Source organism: Prionailurus bengalensis, chromosome C1 (genome assembly GCF_016509475.1).
Source record: "Prionailurus bengalensis isolate Pbe53 chromosome C1, Fcat_Pben_1.1_paternal_pri, whole genome shotgun sequence".
Taxonomy (NCBI): domain Eukaryota; kingdom Metazoa; phylum Chordata; class Mammalia; order Carnivora; family Felidae; genus Prionailurus; species Prionailurus bengalensis.
Genome location: NC_057345.1, coordinates 40,484,508 through 40,501,325, shown reverse-complemented (window position 1 = coordinate 40,501,325; position 16,818 = coordinate 40,484,508). Strand labels below are relative to the sequence as shown.

Genomic DNA, 16,818 nt, shown 5'->3' with positions numbered 1-16,818 from the left:
TAAAATAAAATAAATAAGTACTCTCATAAAGTTTATAGTATAGTCATTTAAAAGCAGCTGAAAGGGAAAAATATCAGTTGGGCAAAAAAAGAACTCTTCTTTTTTTTTTTTTTTCCAGAAAATGAATTGCTGTTTGCGTCACCAGAGTTTTTAGTGATAAGAGATAATTCTAAATAAATAGTGTACTGAGATGGCAAAGAGAACAGGCTTTTTGAGTCAGACTCATTTGATTTCAAACCCTGGCCCCACCACTTAATCAGCTTGATCTTGATTGCACAGGTTACTTGAGCTCTCAAAGTCAAAATCATAATGATACTTTCAAAGCATTGTTGTACAGGTTAAATGAGATTATATATATAATCTAAATCCAAATTCTATAGCTATAAATAAATATATACTATATACTATACTATATAATGTATATAAATAATATATCTATAATATATTTGCATATAATAATAAATATATAATATGTACTATACTATATATAATATATAAATACATATTGTAATAATATATAAAATATAAATATATTATTTATATATAAATATATAATATAAAATATATTATAATAATAAATATATAACATATACTCTACTGTAAATAAATATATAATCTAAATACTATATATATATTTATATTTTTGCCCAACTGATATATATATATATATATGTATATATATATATATATAGTATTTAGCCTAATTATTGGCATATAAACAATTGGTAGTTGTTGCTAGTATCTTTAAGTACCTGCATTTTTCTAACTTGAAAGAACTTCTGATCCTCATAACTTAACCATTCTTCTTCATAGTGCTGAAAAATCTTTCTCATTGAGAGATGGTTCCCTCAAATCTACTGTATTTGAAATTTCAACTGCCTGTATACTGCTTTACTCTTTCACATTGAACATATGAAACTTTTCAATGAAAATGTGAAAGTGTTTTAACTAGATATTAGCATAGTAGTCTGCAGTTTTTATTAGACTTCAGTTACTCCTTACTGATTAATTCTAGAATGGCTTTCCATTTTATTATAACTTTAATAATGTGAAATTTGGCAATCTCCGTGTGTTGCTAGGTAACACAACAGTGGATGAGCTAATGATGAGACTCATGGCTGCAATGGAGATCTTCACAGCCCAACAACAGGAAGATATAAAGGATGAGGTAAGATGAAAGGTTAAGTAGACTTTTAATAGGATTTTGATGGGATAATTTGTCAAATGGAGATGCTTGCCTATGTCATGATTGATAAATAAGGATAATGAAGATGCATTTCCAGATGAACCAAGGACTTTTATGCCATTGAGTTTACCTTTCAGTCCTTTCTTTTCATGACCCTAAGACCCAACAATTTGTTTAACTTTATGGACATTTATACTTTGCTAGATTTGGAGTGGTGACAGGAGGTCAATTTGCAAGAAATGAATTCCGAAGCATATTTACAAAAGAAACGAGAGTCCAGGAAATCCTGTGTACTATGTGGTTTTTTCACTCACTTTCAAGATCCTCCTACTCTTTTTAAATATTGAGATTGATTAGGAGTGAACAGATTTTACATTTGAACATATTTTTGAAACACTGGGAGGCTTAGTAAAAGATCTCCAGAATTCTGAATTTCTCAGTCTCTTTAGTATATTCAGTTGGTATAGATGGCATGAGCATGGAACCTCAAATAAAATAATAATAACAGCAATATTGATAATGACAGTAGTAGTCAACATTTACTGAATATTTATAATGTGCTAAGCACTGAGCTAAGAAGTGATCTCAAAACAACCCCATGAGGTTGTATATGAGTCACAGAAACTCTGCCACAGAGTTCTGGCAGAAAACACATGGCACTTTCAAACTTGGTTATTTGAGAACAGTTTAATAAAAGAACTGTTTATAAAGGTAAGGTCAGGGTTTATGGAAATCAGCAATAGTTAGTACAAACTCTAGGGCAAAGAGGAGCCGTTAACCACCCCTAGGCCTAAATGCGTTGGAGAAGGTGGTGTATCGAGAGGACTGTATCTAGTAGAGGGATATAGCCATTGGTGTCCTGGTAGAGAGGAAACCCGGAAATAGCTTTACTTTCCTTCCAAGCTCTGATCTCCTACTAGTACCTCCTACTGACCTAACCCAACCAGAAGCTGAAAATCAAGAGAACCACCCTGGGCAAAAACTAGGTGAAGTGTGGATACTGAGGACCAAATGAGAGATAATCTAATACAGATTGGTACTATTATCTTCACTTCTCAGATGAGAATGCTGAAGATCGAAAGGGTTAAGGTCATTTGCCCAAGGTCACATGGCTAGTAGGACCTATAATAATCTCAAATAATCATTATTGCTATATCAGTCAAAAAATTTCTGGGTTTGGAAAACAGCCTAAAAATTATGAAACACATGCTAGCATTTGTTCGTTTGAGATGCTTATTTCACAGGTACTTATTAAATTATCCCTCCTAATATTTTTAATTGAAAAAATTTTTTTCATAGACAAATAGAGAAAGTTTGATTTCTGAGTAATGATGAAAAGTTTCCAGCTATAGGGAGTACTTTCAATACAATACCCATTAGCTATTACAAATGGAAAACATGTAGACATATTTTTTACTTTATTTGCTTGTCTCTTTTTCTATTAGACTGAGTTTAAGAACAAGAGTTGGGTCATATTCACATTTATAACTGTATCCCCTAACGGTATACCTAGGATGAAGTAAGCACTCAACAAATGTTTGCTAAATGATTGACTAAATGAATACTTGGCAGAATTCACATGAAATAATGTTAGTTGATGGGGCACCTGGGTGGCTCAGTTGATTAAGTATTCAACTTCAGCTCAGGTCATGATCTCACAGTTCATGAGTTCAAGCCCCACATCGGGCTCTGTGCTGACAACTTGGAGCCTGGAGCCTGCTTCTGACTCTCTCTCCCTCCCTTTGTGTCCCTCCCCTGCTTGCTCGCGCGTGCACTCTCTCTCTCTCTCTCTCAAAACTAAACATTAAAAATAAAAGAAAGAATGTTAGTTGAAAAAAAGAATTCTTGATTATAGTGGTATAAAATCTGATTAACAAGTTAACACTAATTAACAAATACAAAAATTTGGAGTGCTGTAACTAGTTTAGAGTTTTAATACACATTAGGTTTCTTTCATTGCTGAGAAAATGATGTTTGTAATTTTCCTTAATAGCCAGTGTTTCATTTACTCTAAAGAAAAGGTAATCAGGTATATGGTGGAAAGATGTTTATCTGTTACTCTATAAATTGACAATGACATTTTGAAATAATGAAGTACTGTACTTACTTAGGAATTTGTAATAATAGGTGTGTTGCTGTTCATGATTACATTTATCCTGCAATAGAGGCATTGATTGACAATAATTCACTAAACACATTCTTCAGCCATTTAAATCTTGAGTCTCATTAGTACTAGATTTACAGATTATGCTGTATAATAATATGAATGCACTATATTTGCATGCATATTCCCAGTTCATTCTTTCGTCTTAATTTGTGTTCCTCATAATTCATTGGTAAAGAAATTGACTTTAATTCCTTTAATACTGAGCACAAATTTTAATATCAGGGTTACAGGAAAAATCCAAGGCTCCATATAATTGAAATTTTTATTGAAATTTAACTGTAAGAGGTAAGGATTTCTCTTTGTTTTTAGTGTCTTCATGGAAGTTATTATTCAGTTCATAAGTAGAGTTCCTAAGACAAGCTTTTCTAGGTTCAACGACTTGTTTTGGACTATGCATAGATCATAAATGATTTGGTATCTGCTGTGTATGTAACAAGAAACACTGTCCCTTATAATGGCGAATTTGCTTTTACTCTTCTAAAAATTTCAGGTAAGGCTTTATCTTAAGCTTGCAATTATAATCAAATTCATAGACAGGGTTGGGGCACAGCTTCCTAGGCCTGAATTTATGTAAACTTAACTTTGGTTCAGTTGTATCCATTACTTCCCTGATTCCATTGTATTCGTGCAACCAGAGATGCCTATACTATACAAAGCTTTTATTAAATAAAACCAAGCCCAAACATATTCATTCTCTGAATTATTCTTTAATGGCCCAGAATGCGCTAACCTTTGTATCACTAATTGTTCTATTTTCTTTTCTTTTTCTTCCAAGATTTTATTTAAATTTAAGTTAGTTATTAATGTATAGTGTAGTATTGGTTTCAAGAGTAGAATTTAGTGATTCATCACTTACATACAACACCCAGTACTCACCACAACAAGTGACCTCCTAATGCCCATTACCCATTTAGCCCATCCCCCCCACTGACCTCCCTTCCAGCAACCTTCAGTCTGTTCTCTATATTTAAGAGTCTTTTATGGTTTGCCTCCCTCTCTGTTTATATTTTATTTTTTCTTCCCTTCTATATTCATCTGTTTTCTTTCTTAAATTCCATATATGAGTGAAATCATATGATATTGTCTTTCTCTGACTGACTTATTTTGCTTAGATACCAGAAGATACTCTAGCTCCACCCACATTGTCACAAATGGCAAGATTTTGTTCTTTTTGATGGCTGAGGAATATTCCATTGCATATAATCAAGAAGCATACATTATATAAGCCTCTTGTTTTGGTAGAATGGCCTATAGTTTTATTCACAGACACTTTCAGTAATGATTTAGTTTGGTTTTTTAAGTGTTTACTGAACATCTATCAAGTATATAGCTCCAGGCTCAGTCCTGGGGACAGAGAGGTACTTTGCTGCAATGTAGGCTTATTGACAATGAAGGGATGAGGAGGAGAGTAAATATCACTACATGATAGTAGCCACATCTAAAATCTGTTTTTACTTACAGCCTGGTTCCAAACAATAGATACTTTCTAACATGTAAATAGATTCAATTATTTTCATATGCCCTATTTTCTTTAGCCAGTAGTAATCCAGAAAACTCTGATTGTAAAGAGTTTATGATACTTAGTTCCTGGTCTGTTTATTATTTCATTCGTTTCTTTGTTCATCCATTCAACAATGTATTTAGAATCCTCAGTGTCATAGGTGCAGGGATTACTTCTTTCCAGATTTTTCTATTTCTTCCTGATTCAGTGTTGGTAGGTTGTATGTTGAAAGGAATATTTTTTTTAGTTTATTTATTTTGAGAGAGAGAGAGAGAGAAAGAGAGGAGGGGGAGGGACAGAAAGAAAGGGAGAGAGAATCCCAAGCAGGCTCTGTGCTATCAGCACAGAGCCCAGTGCAGGGCTCAATCCTGCAAACTGTGAGATCATGACCTGAGCTGAAACCAAGAGTTGGACGACACTTACCTGATGGAACCACCCAGGCACCCTGCAAGGAATTTATCCATTCCTTCTAAATGATCTAATTTATTTGTATACTGGAATATAATTGTTCGTAGTAGTCTCTTATGATCCTTTTTGTAATATTGTGCTATCAATTGTAACATCTCCTCTTTCATTTCTGATCTTATTTATTTGAGCCCTCTGTTTTTCTTGGTGAGTCTGTCTAAAGGCTTGTCAATTTTGTTTATCTTTTCAAAAACTCAGCTCTTAGTTTCACTGCACTCTTATTTATTATTGAAATTTAATTGACATAAAATGGTATATTTTATTTATTATTGAAATTTAATTGATATAAAATGGTTTCAGGTATACAACATACTAATTCAATAATTCTATACATTATTCAGTGCTCACAATGATAAATATAGTTACACTGATCTTTTTTATTGTCTTTTAGTCTCCATTTCTTTCTCCTCTGATCCTTTCCATGTTTTCCCCTCTGCTAACTTTGGACTTTGTCCTTCTTTTTCTAGTTCCTTGAGAGTAAAGTTAGATTGTTTATTTGAGATTTTTCTTGTTTCTTGATATAGGCATTTATCACCATGAGCTTATCTCTTATAACTGCATTTGCAGTGTCCCATAAGTTTTGATAGGTTGTATTTCCATCTACATTTGTCTCAAGGTATTTTTTTATTTTTTCTTTGATTTCTTCATTGACCCACTGGTTGTTCAGCATGTTGTTTAAGCTCCACATATTTGTGAATATTCCAGTTTTCTTCTTGTAATTGATTTCTAGTTTCATACCATTTCAGTTGGAAAACATGCTTGATATGATTTCAGTTTTTATTAAGATTTTTTGTGTGCCCTAACATATGATTTATCCTGGACAGTATTCCATGTGTGCTTGAGACGAATGTGTATTCTGGTCCCTTTGGGATAAAATGTTCTGTATATGTTTCTTAAGTCCATCTTATCTAACCTGTCATTTTATTCTAGTATTTCCTTATTGACTTTCTGTCTGGATGATATATCCATTGATGAAATTGGGGTATTAAAGTCCCCTACTATTATTGTATTGCTGCCTCTTTCTCCCTTTTAGGTCTGTTAATATTTGTTTTCTATATTTAGGTACTTCTATGTTGGGTGCATAAATATTTTAAAAAGGATTCTTTATCCAATGTTTTTTCTCCATAGTTAATCCCAGATCACAGAAGATAATAATTTCTTTCATCTTGATTTGTATATTCATTTCATAAATATTTATTGATCTTTTCCTATGTACTAGACACTATGTAAAGCACCAGTACCACATCTGTGAGCAAGATAGGGCCACTGGGCTTACAACTCGGGAAGTAATCAGGAAGATAGAGCCCTGGGAGCACCTAGCCAGAGTGAGCTAGACATGCTGTGTAGGCAACTTGACATGGAGGACAGAGAAGGGCTCTTGCATTCTCCATGTAAGCTATGAGGCAGGTATAACAGGTGAGAATGAAGATAATAATAATAGCTACTCTTCAGGTTCCTGCTACATGCCAGCCATAGGTATTTCTCAGTATAATTCCTAGACTACCAGAATACTTAGCTATCCACCAAGGATTCCAGGCAGTTTGGTATGAATAAGCAATGTAATCAATTTTGTTAACATGTATTTCACATTTTGAAATGTAAAATAAATCGCATTTCATTCATCATATCTGTTTTATAGGCTGCTCATATACAACAGGATTGCATTGGTTGTTTTACTGAGACAAATTCATTTAACTGGGGCAGTTTACTTTGGCTTCTGAACTATTATGTCATTCACATGTTATTGTTAAACTTATATTCATTTTTCCTTGCTTAAATCAGTTATATTACCTTCTTAATTCCCCAAAATTGACCGTGGCTGAACTACCCTACAATGCAGTAATTGTACTATGAGATATTTACCCAAAGGATACAAAAATTCAAAAGGATAGGTGCCCCCTGATGTTTATAACAGCAGTACCTACAACCGCCAAACTATGGAAACAGCCCACATGTCCATCGATTGATGAATGGGTAAAGAAGATGTGATGTGTATATACGCGCACACACACACACACATACAATAAAATATTCCTCAGCCATCAAAAAAAATGAAATCTTGTCATTTGCAAAATGTGGATGGAGCTAGAGAGTATTATGCTAAGGAAAATAACTCAGAGAAAAACAAATACCATAGGATTTCACTCATGCGGAATTTAAGAAATGAAACAAAGGAGCAAAGGGGTAAAAAAAGAGAGGCAGACCAAGAAACAGACTCTAAACTATAGAGAACAAACTGATGGTTACCCGAGGGGAAATGGGCAGGGATATGGGTTAAATAGGTGATGGGTGATGGATATTAAGGAGTACATGTGTTGTGATGAGCACCAGGTATTATATGAAAGTGTTGCATCACCATATTGTACACCTGAAACTAACATTACACTATAAGTTAACTAAGTGGAATTTAAATGAAAACTTTTTTTAAAAATCTGGGCATGGTTTATAGCAACATTATTCGTAATAGCCAAGAGGTAGAAACAACACGAGTGTCCATAAAGGGACAAGGGTAAAAAATAACAACAACAAAAAAGTGGCATATGCATACAATGGAATACTATTCAGCCTTAAAAATGAATTCTGGTAGAGGCTACAATATCAGATAAATCTTGAAAACATTATGCCAATTCTCAAAAAGAAAAGGGAGGTGACCCAAATAGATAAAATCATGAATGAAAATGGAATTATTACAACCAATCCCTCAGAAATACAAGCAGTTATCAGGGAATACTATAAAAAATTATATGCCACCAAACTGGACAACCTGGAAGAAATGGACAAATTCCTAAGCACCCACACACTTCCAAACTCAAACAGGAAGAAATAGAAAACTTAAACAGACCCATAACCAGCAAAGAAATTGAATCAGTTATCAAAAATCTCCCAAAAAATAAGAGTCCAGGACCAGATGGCCTCCCTGGGGAATTCTGCCAGACATTTAGAGCAGAGATAATACCTATCCTTCTCAAGCTTTTCCAAAAAATTGAAAGGAAAGGAAAACTTTCAAAGTAATGAAGCCAGCATTACTTTGATTCCTAAACCAGACAGAGACCCAGCAAAAAAAAACTACAGGCCAATTTCCCTGAGAAATATGGATGCAAAAATTCTCAATAAGATACTAGCCAATCGAATTCAACAGCATATAAAAAGAATTATTCACCATGATCAACTGGGATTCATTCCTGGGCTGCAGGGCTGGTTCAACATTCACAAATCAATCAATGTGATACATCACATTAATAAAAGAAAAGAAAAGAACCATATGATCCTGTCAATCGATGCAGAAAAAGCATTTGACAAAATTCAGCATCCTTTCTTAATAAAAACCCTCGAGAAAGTTGGGATAGAAGGAACATACTTAAACATCATAAAAACCATTTATGAAAAGCCCACAGCTAACATCATCCTCAGTGGGGAAAAACTGAGAGCTTTCCCCCTGGGACCGGGAACACAACAGGGATGTCCACTTTCACGGCTGTTGTTTAACATAGTGTTGGAGGCTCTAGCATCAGCAATCAGACAACCAAAGGAAATCAGAGGCATCAAAATTGGCAAAGATGAAGTCAAGCTTTCACTTTTTGCAGATGACATGATATTATACATGGAAAACGACAGACTCCACCAAAAGTCTGCTAGAACTGATACATGAATTCAGCAAAGTCGCAGGATACAAAATCAATGTACAGAAATTGGTTGCATTCTTATACACTAATAATGAAGCAACAGAAAGACAAATAAAGAAACTGATCCCATTCACAATTGCACCAAGAATTATAAAATACCTAGGAATAAACCTAACCAAATATGTAAAAGATCTGTATGCTGAAAACTATAGAAAGCTTATGAAGGAAATTGAAGAAGGTATAAAGAAATGGAAAAACATTCTGTATTCATGGATTGGAAGAATAAATATTGTTGAAATGTCAATACTGCCCAAAGCTATCTACACATTCAATGCAATCCCAATCAAAATTGCACCAGCATTCTTCTTGAAGCTAGAACAAGCAATCCTAAAACTTGTATGGAACCACAAAAGACTCCAAATAGCCAAAGTAATTTTGAAGAAGAATACCAAAGCGGGAGGCATCACAATCCCAGACTTCAAGCTATACTACAAAGCTGTAATCATCAAGACAGCATGGTATTGGCACAAGAACAGACACATAGACCAATGGAATAGAATAGAGACTCCAGAATTAGACCCACAAAAGGATGGCCAACTCATCTTTGACAAAGCAGGAAAGAACATCCAATGGAAAAAAGACAGTCCCTTTAACAAATGGTGCTGGGAGAACTGGACAGCAACATGCAGAAGGTTGAAACTAGACCACTTTCTTACACCATTCAAAAAAAAAAACCCACCTCAAAATGGATAAAGGACCTGAATGTTTGACAGGATACCATCAAAACTCTAGAGGAGAAAGGAAAAAACCTCTCTGGCCTCAGCCACAGCAATTTCTTACTTGACACATCCCCAAAAGCAAGGGAATTAAAAACAAAAATGAACTATTGGGACTGAGTGAAGATAAAAAGCTTCTGCACTGCAAAGGAAACAATCAACAAAACTAAAAGGCAACCAACGGAATGGGAAAAGATATTTGCAAATGACATATCGGACAAAGGGCTAGTATTCAAAACCTATAAAGAACTCACCAAACTCCACACCCGAAAAACAAATAACCCAGTGAAGAAATGGGCAGAAAACATGAATAGACACTTCTCTAAAGAAGACATCCAGATGACCAACAGGCACATGAAAAGATGCCCACATCACTCCTCATCAGGGAAATACAGATCAAAACCACGCTCAGATACCACCTCACACCAGTCAGAGTGGCTAAAATGAACAAATCAGGAGACTATAGATGCTGGTGAGGATGTGGAGAAACAGGAACCCTCTTGCACTGTTGGTGGGAATGCAAACTGGTGCAGCCGCTCTGGAAAACAGTGTGGAGGTTCCTCAAAAAATTAAAAATAGGGGCGCCTGGGTGGCGCAGTCGGTTGGGCGTCCGACTTCAGCCAGGTCACGATCTCGCGGTCTGTGAGTTCGAGCCCCGCGTCGGGCTCTGGGCTGATGGCTCAGAGCCTGGAGCCTGTTTCCGATTCTGTGTCTCCCTCTCTCTCTGCCCCTCCCCCGTTCATGCTCTGTCTCTCTCTGTCTCAAAAATAAATAAACGTTGAAAAAAAAAATTAAAAATAGATCTACCCCATGACCCAGCCAATAGCACTGCTAGGAATTTACCCAAGGGATACAGGAGTGCTGATGCATAGGGGCACTTGTACCCTAATGTTTATAGCAGCACTCTCAACAATAGCCAAATAATGGAAAGAGCCTAAATGTCCATCAACTGATGAATGGATAAAGAAATTGTGATTTATATACACAATGTCATACTATGTGGCAATGAGAAAGAGTGAAATATGGCCTTTTGTAGCAACGTGGATGGAAGTGGAGAGTTGTTACGCTGAGTGAAATAAGTCTACAGAGAAAGACAGATACCATATGTTTTCACTCTTATGTGGATCTTGAGAAACTTAACAGAAGACCATGGGGGAGGGGAAGGAAAAAAAAAGAGGTCGGAGATGGAGGGAGCCAAACCATAAGAGACTCTTAAAAACTGAGAACAAACTGAGGGTTGATGGGGGGTGGGAGGGAGAGGTGGGTGGTGATGGGTATTGAGGAGGGCGCCTGTTGGGATGAGCACTGGGTATTGTATGGAAACCAATTTGATAATAAATTTCATATTAAAAAAAATAGAAAAGAAAACATTATGCCAAGTGAAATAAGTCACACAAAAAAAACACAATTGGGCAAGAAAAATAAAAGGCATCCACATTGGAAAGGAAGAAGTAAAATTATCTCTATTCAAAAATAATATGATCTTATATTTTGAAAACCCTAAAGATTCCACACAAATAGACTGTTAGAGCATATTTGGCAAAGTTACAGGATACCAAATTTAAAAATCAGTTGTATTTATATACACTAGCCATGAAAAATTTGGAAAGGAAATTTAGAAAACAAATTTCATTTACAACTGCATCAAGAATAATAAAATACTTAGAAATAAATTAACCAAGGAGACCCAAGCCTTGTATACTGAAAACTACAAAATACTGCTGAAAGAAATTAGGAAGACCCGAATAAATGGAAATACCTCCCCTGTTCACAGGATTGGAAGACTTAATAATGTTTAGATGACAACATTATCTAAAGCTATCCATAATGCAATGCAGTCTTAGTCAAAATCCCAGAGACATTTTTTTGCAGAAATAGAAAAACTCATCTTAAAATTCATGTGGAACCCTGAATAGCCAAAACAATCTTGAAAAAGAAGAACAAAGTTGGAGGAATCACATTTCACAATTCCAAACTTATCAAAAACCTACAGTTTCAAAGCAATGTGGTACTAGCATAAAAGATAGACATAAAGACCGATGGAATAGAAAAGAGAGCCCAGAAATGTACTCATAGGTATGGTCGGTTGGTTTTCAACAAAGGCCCCAAGACTATTCATGAGGAAGGAACAGTCTCTTCAATAAATGGTTTGGGAAAACTAGATACCCAGGTAGGAAAGAGTGAGGTTGAACCCATATCTAGCACCATATACAAACATTAACTCAAAATGGATCGAAGACCTAAAACTATAAAACTCTTAGAACATAATACAGATAAAAATCTTCATGATTTTGTCTTAAATATGACACCAAAAGCACAGATAACATAAGGAAAAAACAGGTAAGTGGGCTTCATAAAAATTAAAAACTTACTGCTGTATAGAAATGCAACAAACGTTTCTGTACACTGATTTTGTATTCTGTGACTTTACTGAACACGTGTATCAGTCCTAGCAGCTTTTTGGTGGAGTCCTTCAGGTTTTCTGTGTAGAGTATCATGTCGTCAGCAAATAGTGTATGTTTCACTTATTCCTTGCCAATTTGGATACTTTTTGTTATCTGATTGCTGTGGCTAGGACTTCCAGCACTATGCTAAACGGAAGTGGTGAGAGTGGACATCCCTGTCTTGTTCCTGATCATAGAGGTAAAGCTCTCAATTGAGGATGATATTAGCTATGGGTTTTTCCTATATGCCCTTTATTATGTTGAGGTATGTTCCCTCTAACCGTACTTTGTTGAAGGTTTTTATCATGAATGGATGTTGTACTTTGTCAAATGTGGGGGGGGGGTTGCATCTTTTGAGAGGATCATATGATTCTTATCTTTTCTTTTGTTAATGTGGTATATCTTGTTGATTAATTTGTGAATAGTGAACCACCACTCTTGAAGCCCAGGAATAAATCCCACTTGATCATGGTGGGATTATTTTAATGTACTGTGGATTCAGTTTGCTAGTATTTTATTGAGAATTTTTGCATCCATGTTCATTGAGACTATTGGCCTGTAGTTGTCTTTTGTAGTGGAGTCTTGGTCTCCAAAGACTTTTGGTATCACAGTAATGCTGGCCTCATAAAATGAATTTGGAAGTTTTCCTTCCATTTCTATATTTTGGAATAGTTTGAGAAGAGTAGGTATTAACTCTTCCTTAAATGTTTGGTAGAATTCCCCTGTGAAGCCATCTGGCCCTGGACTTTTGTTTGTTGGGAGATTTTTTATTACAGATTTAATTTCTTTGCTGATTATCAGTCTATCAAACTTTCTATTTCTTCCGATTTCAGTTTTGGTAGTTTATGTTTCTAGGAATTTATCCATTTTTTTCTAGGTTATCCAATTTTTTGCCATATAATTTTTCATAATATTGTCCTTTAATTGTATCTGTGGTGTTGTTATTTCTCTTCTGTTATTTTCAATAATAGCCAAATTATGGAAAGATCCCAAATGTCCATTGACTGATGAATGGCTAAAGATGTGGTATATAGATACAATGGAATATTATTCAGTCATAAAAATGAGTGAAATCTTAATAGTTGCGGTAACATGGGTGGAGCTAGAGAGTATTATGCTAAGGTAAGTAAGTCAGAGAAAGACAAATACCATATAATTTAACCATACGTTTTACAAAACAAGTAAACATAGGGGCAAAAAAAAAAAAAAAAGAGAGAGAGAGAGAAAGGGAGGGAGAGAGGCAGACCATGAAACAGACTCTTAACAGACAGTATAGAGAACAAACTGATGGGTTACTGGAGGGGAGATGGGTTAAATAGATGATGGGTCTTAAGGTGGGCACTTGGGATGAGCACCAAGTGTTGTAAGTGATGAATCACTAAATTCTACACCTGAAACTAATATTGCACTGTTTGTTAACTGGCTGGAATTTAAATAAACACTTTTAGGAAAAAATTAAAAACTTCTATGCTTCAAAGGACACTATTGAGAGTGAAAACCCACAGAATGGAAGAAAATACTTGCAAATCATATATAAAAAGGGATTAATATCCAGAATATATAATGAACACCCACAACTGAACAACAGAAGCCAAGCAACACAATTCAAAATTGGGCAAAGATTGAATAGACATTTCTCTGAAGAAGATTCTCAAATGGCTAACAAGCACAAGAAAAGGTGCTCAACATCATCAGTCATTAAGGAAATACAAATCAAAACCACAAGGAGATGCCACTTCATATCCAGTAGAATGGCTAAAATCAAAAGAATAGAAATTAACACAAGAATTTGGAGAAAGTAAAAGCCTTGTACATTGCTGATTGGAATGTAAAGTGGTGCATGTGCTGTGGAAAACAGTTTGGAAGTTCCTCAAAAAGTTAAATATAGAATTACTGCATTACTTGCTAATCCACTTTCAGGTATGAATACCCAAAAGAATTAAAAACGAGAACTCAGATACTTGTTCATAAATGTTCATTGCAGCATTATTTACAATAACCAAAAAGTGGAAACAGTCCAAATGTCCATCAGCAGATGAATGGATTAAAAACTGTGTTATATCCATACCAAGAATGTTATTCAACTATAATACAGGTTGAGGTACTGATACACGCTGCAACATGGATGAACCTTGAAGACCCTGAAATGAAAGATGCCAGATGCAAAAGGCCAAATATTGTATCATTCTACTTGTATATCTTGAACAGACAAATTTATAAGAACAGCAAGTAGAGTAGAGCTTACTCCAGACTGGAGGTATGAGGCAGGTTGGGGAGTTACTGCTTAATGGGTATAGAGTTTCTGTTTGATGTGATGAAAATGTTATGGAAATAGTGTAATGGTTTGCACAACACTGTGAATGTAGTTAATGCCACTAAATCGTCCACTTAAAATAGTAAATTGTATATTATGTGTATTTTAGCATAATAAAAAAATAACCCACTAACAAAATCCACGTTCAATGGTTTTGAGTGCTGAGAAGTGAGAGATTGCTGTGGACTGGCAACATGAGAAGTTCTTGATTGTCGAGGTCAGTACTTGCTGGAAACTACTGGGAACTGACATTGAATGGAAAAGATTCCAGCCCTGCTTTCATAGGCTTTAATCCTGAGCAGTTTATTAGTCTGTATTAAATTCCAAACTTTTATACCTTAGGGAAGCAAGGGTGTCTGTTGAAGTACCTTAAAAAAGAAAGTAAATGTGTTGAATATCTGCTAGTGCTGAGCACTGTTAGACTTTTCCTGAAAATAATCACTTCTAGTTTTCATCATAACCTTGTGAAATAGTTATTATCCCCATTTTATTGAAGAGAAAGCAGACACATATAATACTTATAAAAGTTTGCCCAAAGTCACACAACTGTGTCAAAACCAGAATACATACTTCTGTCCTTTTGTATATCATGATCCCCTGTAAAGCTGAGTTACATTTACATTAAAGATTTGAAGGATGAACTGAAAGCAATGTTCTTATCAAGATTAGATAGAATCAGAGTGGGCTGACCTGAAAGGTAGGTCAGACATTCCTAGATTCCCAAATACCATATTCACTTGAGTAGAATAAGAAAATTTGTCATACTGTCTACTCTTATGCATGGAATAATGCTCACTGTTAAAAAGTTATATCCACGCCCTGTTTATTTACATTTGTTGCTCTTAAAGTGCCTGCTGATGGATCCGTCCAGCCATGCTTGACACCTCAGAGTGAAGTTAATATTTGTTATATATGAAACTAATGTAAAGGGATTTATGACTCAATATTGGCATTACAATTCAACACACCTGTTGAGCCAGCCCTTCACATTTTTTCCTTCCTTTGCCTGAGGTGTAGAGGCTTCTTCATGGATTACAGTAACACTTTTTGACAAGCTTAGACTGGGTGGAGCTGCCTTGTAATGACAGAACACAATTGATGATATCTCAGTAATGCATTCTTTTTTGATTTCGGCTGTCAACATTTATTACTGTAGAAGCAATCATTGTTAAACAACTTGCCCAACCTGTCCACTTTTTGTTTTTAGTAAAAGTACAGTCTAACAAAATATGTTTATTATCTTAATTATGCTATATTACCTAGCTTGGGGTGGGTAATATATCTAGTTATTATATTTTATTTTGTGTACCATTTTTTTAAAAGTAGCTCCAAATAAAAATTAAAACCTACTTCTTCTAAAGTGTTCTCAAGTGGCTGTTGAGACCTTCCCAATGTAATAAACTTGACAGGTATCCAAAGAAAATGTTAACTGAAACTCTCTTAAGGCAAATCCTTTAAAAAGAGGCAGAAGAAACTTTTCGTGTCTTAAATATGACACTACCTAAATCCTTATCTTTAGAGACAAATATTCTTTGTGAATATTTCTCTCCCACTAGGCAGTATATCTAATTAGCTATCATGCCAGCAAACAGGTAGTTGCAATATAGTATGAAAACATAGCAATGGCAATAAATACAAGGAACAGAGATGACCCAAAGAAGACTTCTTAGAGGAGGAAACATTTAAGTCTTAAAGGATGATATATAGATGTTTACCAGGTAAACCACCATTAATTCATTTCTTTGACCCCTAAACCAACACATTTTTATTAAGGACTTGCTATATGCCCACATTGTGCTAAGCACTAATGTACAAGATGATACAGTCCTTAGATGTTAAGTGACATGCAAACAAAGGATTCCAGTATAATGATATAATTCCCATGATAGAGACATATGTAGGGTGTTAAATCTGCCTATCAGAGTTAGAAAGAAAGACCTCACCAGGGAGAATTCTATTAAGCTAAAAAAAAAAAAAAAAAAAGGCAACATTGTAGTAGGTAGACTTGTGAAGAAGTGTCTTCTAGAAAAAACAAAGATACTTTTCTAATAGATAGCTAGATTGGAAGACTGAAAGACCCATTTTATAATTAAGTGGGGACTACTTGATTAATTAGCAGAAAGATTCTAATTTCAGATTAGATATTTCAGTTCAACAATAAGTATATATACACCCCATTTCCTATTAATACTTATCTTTGCAGACCATTTTTACCATAAAGCATACCAAAGTTAGTCAAAGCAAAAAAAAAAAAAAAAATGATTCCCTACACTCCACACTTCTAAAGTTTTGTTACTGTTAGAGGTGTATGTATGTGTGTTTATGTTTGTGTGTTTTAATGT

At 34.9% G+C, this 16,818-nt stretch overlaps 1 protein-coding gene across 3 annotated transcripts in view; it reads left to right on the top strand.

Moving 5' to 3' along the window:
• Positions 1-16,818, top strand: part of FAF1 (Fas associated factor 1) — a 519,809-nt gene that overhangs the window by 409,920 nt on the left and 93,071 nt on the right. For all 3 annotated transcript variants that reach the window (XM_043578729.1, XM_043578731.1, XM_043578730.1), the window contains one exon: positions 1,080-1,168. In XM_043578729.1, coding sequence (XP_043434664.1) covers positions 1,080-1,168 — 89 coding nt within the window. The remainder of the gene's footprint in view (positions 1-1,079; positions 1,169-16,818) is intronic.